This window comes from Anneissia japonica, unplaced genomic scaffold (assembly GCF_011630105.1).
Source record: "Anneissia japonica isolate Jap-2015-1 unplaced genomic scaffold, ASM1163010v1 scaffold15882_len16562_cov112, whole genome shotgun sequence".
Lineage (NCBI taxonomy): Eukaryota > Metazoa > Echinodermata > Crinoidea > Comatulida > Comatulidae > Anneissia > Anneissia japonica.
The window spans coordinates 8,380-14,077 of record NW_022743901.1 but is presented as its reverse complement, the minus strand read 5'-3'; the positions used below and the strand labels follow the sequence as shown (position 1 = coordinate 14,077).

The window sequence follows — 5,698 nt, the reverse complement described above, 5'->3', positions numbered from 1 at the left end:
TTTTTGGTTTGCTGGTGATTTTTATTTTTGTTTGCAGCGTTTCTTTTCTTTATCCTTTTTTTTTTTTGCATTTCTTTTTGTTTGTAGTGTGTCCCTTATGGGCCATCGTAGAAACTGAACCGGGCGCCACATTTAACAATTTTTATTAGAAGAAAATGTTAAATTGAAAGGCTCTATATAGAAACATCTACTGTAAAACCTAATGCAAAACATCATATTATAGTACCTACCAAAAGCTCATCGCTCATTTGTGGTTTAGGGGCTGTTGTCCACTTGGCGCCCTCTCTGAAATATTCTTTCATCAAACGGCAGTATGCACGATACTCAAAGAAACAACATCTCCATGCTATTGGACTTTCAATGATTTCATACAATTACAAACAAAGAATATAAAAGTAACGACATATACAAAAATATAGTATCTATATTATTATGATTACTATTATTGCTACAATTCTAATAAATACAGAAAAGCGGATTTGTGTAGTGTCATATTATGTAAACATTAAATTTGATTTCTTTTACTTCTCGACAAATTGTGCTTAGAACCCCGTGGTCCAGTTCTACCCAAAGGGAAAGACCTGCCCTCTCCCGCATCTCGGCGCCCCTGTCCCACTGGTCTACTAACTGAACTTTGTATGTTTAAATTGATGAATGAAATGTTCTTGTTTCGTGTATCTTTTACTTTTTGTCAAACATAGCTGGAAACTCTCTAGAAAATGATTAAATTCACTATTATTTTTTTAGGCTTTCATTTAACACAATTTTTGTTGGCAAATTGTTTGCTTTCTTTCGGTATAATACTTATCCGAATAAAATATATATGAAATTAACAATAATAATTAATAAGCAAACACGTAAGCAATACACAATAATATGTAATAAACAAATAGAACAAGTAACTAACTTGTAATATTTATTTGTTTACTTTTGTGTGTGAAAATATTTTTACTAGTTAAAACAAAATATGTAGTCTTGTTTATTATTTGTGATAAAGTGTGTGTAATGTAATTAAGCTTCACAAATATGAACAAATGTTAAGTACAAATTACCAGAGGTCAAAAATTCTATATATTATTTATTTCATATTATATTCTCAAAGTATTAAATAAAATACAATTAATTATATCCAACAGCATAAATATAGTGAAGATTTTAGAAATATGATTCTAAAGAACCGTTTCGTCTGACGTCACAAGTCCAGCAATGACTGCCACCTCCTAGAGAACCAGCAAAACGCAAATCAACTTTGATGCATTCCATACCAAGGTTCTCGAAAAGTCTTTGAGTAGGAATCTCGTTTGCATCTACTACCACCCGGTTATGGTCCAACATCAGAACATTCATTGACAGCCATGTTGAAGAAAACCACATCGGGTGATCTGTAAAAGGTGCACAGAAGAAAGTCTTATAGAAATATATTTGTATAAATTACACTGAAATTTGTGTTCGTTTTATTGACTGAAACAGATAATGATGGCGCTGACACTGTACTGTACTGACAATAGAAAATATTATGATAATGTAGCAATGACGTTCACTGCAACAATGATGGCAACGAAAAAAAGACAGCAACAGCAAAAGACACAGCACAGTCAAATCAAAATCACAGTGACAATCACAGCCACTGTCATAACCACAAAAACAATCATAATACAATCATAATATCACTTCTTCTCAAGTTTCTTCTTCAAATTCTCAAAATCATTATGAAAGTTACAAGAGCAATTTGATTTGATTTTGTATTTATTCAGCAATCAGAGTAAAATACAAAAACAATGAAGACAAGACAAGGAAAAGCAAATACAATTAAAAACTCAGAAAGCAAGGAATAGCCCAAAAAGGTTTCAAAGAAACGTATTTCCATTAGAATCCTGCAAACGAAACATTCAATTGCTAAAAGGAAGAACAGCAATAATTTTTTTTAAAAAAAGATTATTTACAATTTGAAATTAAGACAAGATAAAAAGATCAACAATTTCAAAATGTAAAAACCAAAAACAATATGACTGGCTTCTAAAAAGTCTTTACAAGGCATATTCGGATATAATTCATCATTATATTCATTTGATATATCTTTTAATATACCGCTTGGTGTTACTGGATGAGGTGCCTCAACAACATCCCACCCAGCCTTTGAGAACAGCTCTATCTGATAGCAAGGTTTTTCTGGGTTGACTAAAACCAGACCAGGTCTCAATAAGCACAGGGACGCATCTATATGCATCGGAGCATCGTCCACACATTGTACAATGTGGATTGTATAGTCATCACCAATTTGACGTCGAAGCCACTCAACACCCATTCGGTTTGTTGTCTGAGATTGTAAATAACAAGATTGGTATCCTCAGTAAAACGTTTTATTGAAAAGTGATTTATTATAGGCCTATAACAGTAAAACAATATAGTACTCACGTTACTTAACTGGCAAAAAATGTCCTTTCCAGCACGTTCAAAATCAGCAGCGTCGAAGCAAGGTTCAAATTCTGTCGTCACAAATTGACCTCTAGCTGGTAATTCTAGTCTCTCATGGGATCCAATATAACCCTATAAAAGGTTTAATAAATAAATATTACAATTCATAACCGAGTTCAAACTCTGACCAAGATTAGTGTACCATTGATTTACGTTTGTTAGTTGTTGTGTTGGACTTGCATCAATATATTTTGCAAAAAGAATATTAAACTATAATGACACAATCCACTTTTTAAAAATTTATATATTTATTTATACTCTCATTCTACAGCGGGAAACCCGCCACTTACAGAATGGATTAAAATATTAAACATTAAAATATGGCAAGATGATTAATATAATAATAATAAGAATAATAATAATGATAATGATAATAATAATAACAGTAACAATAATTCATCTTATACAATTTTACAAATTTTCTTACAAAAAACATCCATAACTGTCAAAGAAAAGGTCAATAGAGTTGTCTTTTTTAATTCCAGTGTGTCAAGTCTGTTTTCGCATATGAGTGTAAACACCATTTTGGTGACCAGATACAATAGAAGTAAATTTTGTATAAAAATTCTAATTCAGAACTAAAGAAAATGGAGCTGAATGAGTCTATCGGAAAACTCTAGCAAAGCATATTTCCAGGGAAAGTGAAAGAAACATTTAGACAAGTACCAACAACTCTTTGCACCGAAAGAAATAAAGAGAACCATGTAAAGTTGGAAAGACCTTGAAGAAATTCCTCAGTATAGACAGATTATCATCATCATTTTATACCCCAAAAGTCTGCTTCTTTGGGCAGTTTCGCTTTCTCTTTTACCTTTTTGCCTAACGATCCTGCATTACTGATAGAACTTGTGCTTTTTCCATATCATCTCTATGATTATTTTTCCAATTGTTGGTGGTACATCTGATTCCATAAACAAAATTTGTTTCTGTCACTTGTCATTTGACATCCTTGTCCTAAGCAGTGGTGGAGTGAGCAGGGACAGGGGGAATTTTCCCCCGTCCGACAGGCCTAAATCCCCTATCGTCCGACGCACGCGACTAAGTCTTCAGATCAAAAATATAAAAATTATTTGTCTATCCAAATGACATTATTTTTAATGCCAATCCTTAATATTGTGGTCTAAAAGCACATTTTGTACCATACTAAGCCATAAAAACTCTCACCATGAACCCTACAAGAGAGTTTCTATTCTGGCCGCTGGTAACATGTGCAGTGCAAGTACATGATGGCGCATTGGTAACAGTGAAACAGCAACACCACGCCACATTTAACAATTTTTATTAGAAGAAAATGTTAAATTGAAAGGCTCTATATAGAAACATCTACTGTAAAACCTAATGCAAAACATCATATTATAGTACCTACCAAAAGCTCATCGCTCATTTGTGGTTTAGGGGCTGTTGTCCACTTGGCGCCCTCTCTGAAATATTCTTTCATCAAACGGCAGTATGCACGATACTCAAAGAAACAACATCTCCATGCTATTGGACTTTCAATGATTTCCTCACCCACCACAAACAGAAGATCACGTGGCATCGCTGAATACAATCCTACATACCAACATATTTTTTTTTAACGATCTTATTGGTTTGGGAATGGCTGTATTTATGTACCACTCTTTATTAAGTACAGTAAAAAAATACATGTAAAACAGAAATATTATAATCATAATTGAACAGAGATTATGAATACAATCTACCACTTGTCATGTGAATACACCAACACACATTAACACTTGACAACCATTGAATTCGTAATTGACAGCGTCGAATGTGTCATGACGATACCTTATAAGGCAAGGTAGGATGTTAATTCATTAACTCCCACATTGGCAAAGTGTAACCTGCGAGCCACATTTTGTTGCTGCTCGCGATAACCTTGATACAAAACCCCTTATTTTTAAGGCCAGATATATCTCAGACCCAACACTACTGTGCGGCACCAACAATAAAAATGCATATTCAATTCTAATATACTATTGTCCTATTAGCATTTGAATGAACTTGTCAGGCCGTCAGTTTACTTACCTGTCGAGCTGAAATCAGGCGAGGAATACGATTTCAAATGGTCAAGTACATCTGGCCGTTGAACCTTCACTCTTTCGTGTTCAAAAATTCGGCAAAACTCCGGAATCTCTAACGAAGCCTTCCTCATGTGTTCTCTTTAAAAAAAATCCAACTTTTTTCGGGGACGACAGCCTCAAGTAAAGAATTAGAAAGAAACAGAGTTACTATATTATGACGTTTTTACAGACCAACACAATCAAAACCATAACCACCCTTGTGTCATTGGTTCCCATAGTCAGTAGGGCCATCGTATTCGTCGATAGATTAGGTCCCCTTACTTTTGAGTGTGTGGGAGTGCTAACATAGCTTTTCATCTCAAGAAGTTACCACTGTGTAAAAGGTTAAGCCATGAATTAGCAGCTCGCATGCCTAACGCAGCTTATCTTGCTCACAATAGAAAGAAATTACAGTTAAATTAAATGGAATGGACGTCTTTCGTTTTCTTTATTTGCATCAACACCAGCTTGCAGCTGTGGTTGCGTCTGATGCCAGTTAAGCCTTGCTCCAAAAAAAAAAAAATAAATAAAAAATAAACGCTGCATTTTCTCTACAGCGTGGCTGTCACCGAAAACTATCGGGAATTGAAGATCTGTTCAAAAAATGCAGCCTAACATTCCGCATACGCCAGCGCATGCATCGTCAAGCAAAGTACAGGCGGAAATGAAGTTTAAAGTTTTCCGATAATCGGTCACAGAGTCTATGAACAGATTTAGCATTCATGACCGGCCTACCTAGATTTCTGGCGTTAATTCTGGAACGGTGGCGTTCTCAATTCTAAAGGATCCCATTCATTAAAGGAGCAAACTGGGCTTTTAGCAACTTGGGCTTTCTGTTTTCCGAAAGACTGAGTATTTCTCGACCGTGTCAAAACTTGACATATACTGCCAAAGATTTTCTGAAATATAATACAATCTTTCTTAGTAAACAGTAATATTTACCTATACTATATATATATAAATTAATCCCTTCCTCTATTCCCTCCTTTCATGGAAATTTAAATGTTATTCCATGAAACATATTATCTTCCTTTATTTTCATAAACAACATTCAAAGTACTCCTCTTCTCTCCGCATGTACACTTCTTACCCTTCCAATTAAAACTTACACATCAACAAAAAAAATAACATCAAAACAGTAAATATAGGCATATATATAT

The 5,698-nt window shown here is 34.3% G+C and overlaps 1 protein-coding gene across 1 annotated transcript; it reads right to left on the bottom strand.

The window, feature by feature from the left end:
- Window positions 1-1,155: 1,155 nt before the first annotated feature.
- On the bottom strand, window positions 1,156-5,033 carry LOC117119544 (glycine amidinotransferase, mitochondrial-like). Its single transcript, XM_033264367.1, has 4 exons — window positions 3,842-5,033; window positions 2,416-2,547; window positions 2,089-2,317; window positions 1,156-1,382 (listed from the first exon to the last, which is right to left on the bottom strand). The coding sequence occupies exons 1-4, from the start codon at window positions 4,010-4,012 to the stop codon at window positions 1,156-1,158; spliced, it is 759 nt and encodes a 252-aa protein (XP_033120258.1). The 5' UTR covers window positions 4,013-5,033.
- Between the last annotated feature and the right edge of the window lie 665 nt (window positions 5,034-5,698).

Bases quoted from the DNA above. Each gene is read 5' to 3' on its own strand.
- LOC117119544 (XM_033264367.1), bottom strand. From the start codon at position 4,012: ATGCCACGTGATCTTCTGTTTGTGGTGGGTGAGGAAATCATTGAAAGT. The intron at 2,548-3,841 runs GTAGGTACTATA...AACCTTTTATAG, and splicing joins AAATGAGCGATGAGCTTTTG to GGTTATATTGGATCCCATGA. The intron at 2,318-2,415 runs GTGAGTACTATA...TTACAATCTCAG, and splicing joins TTTTTTGCCAGTTAAGTAAC to ACAACAAACCGAATGGGTGT.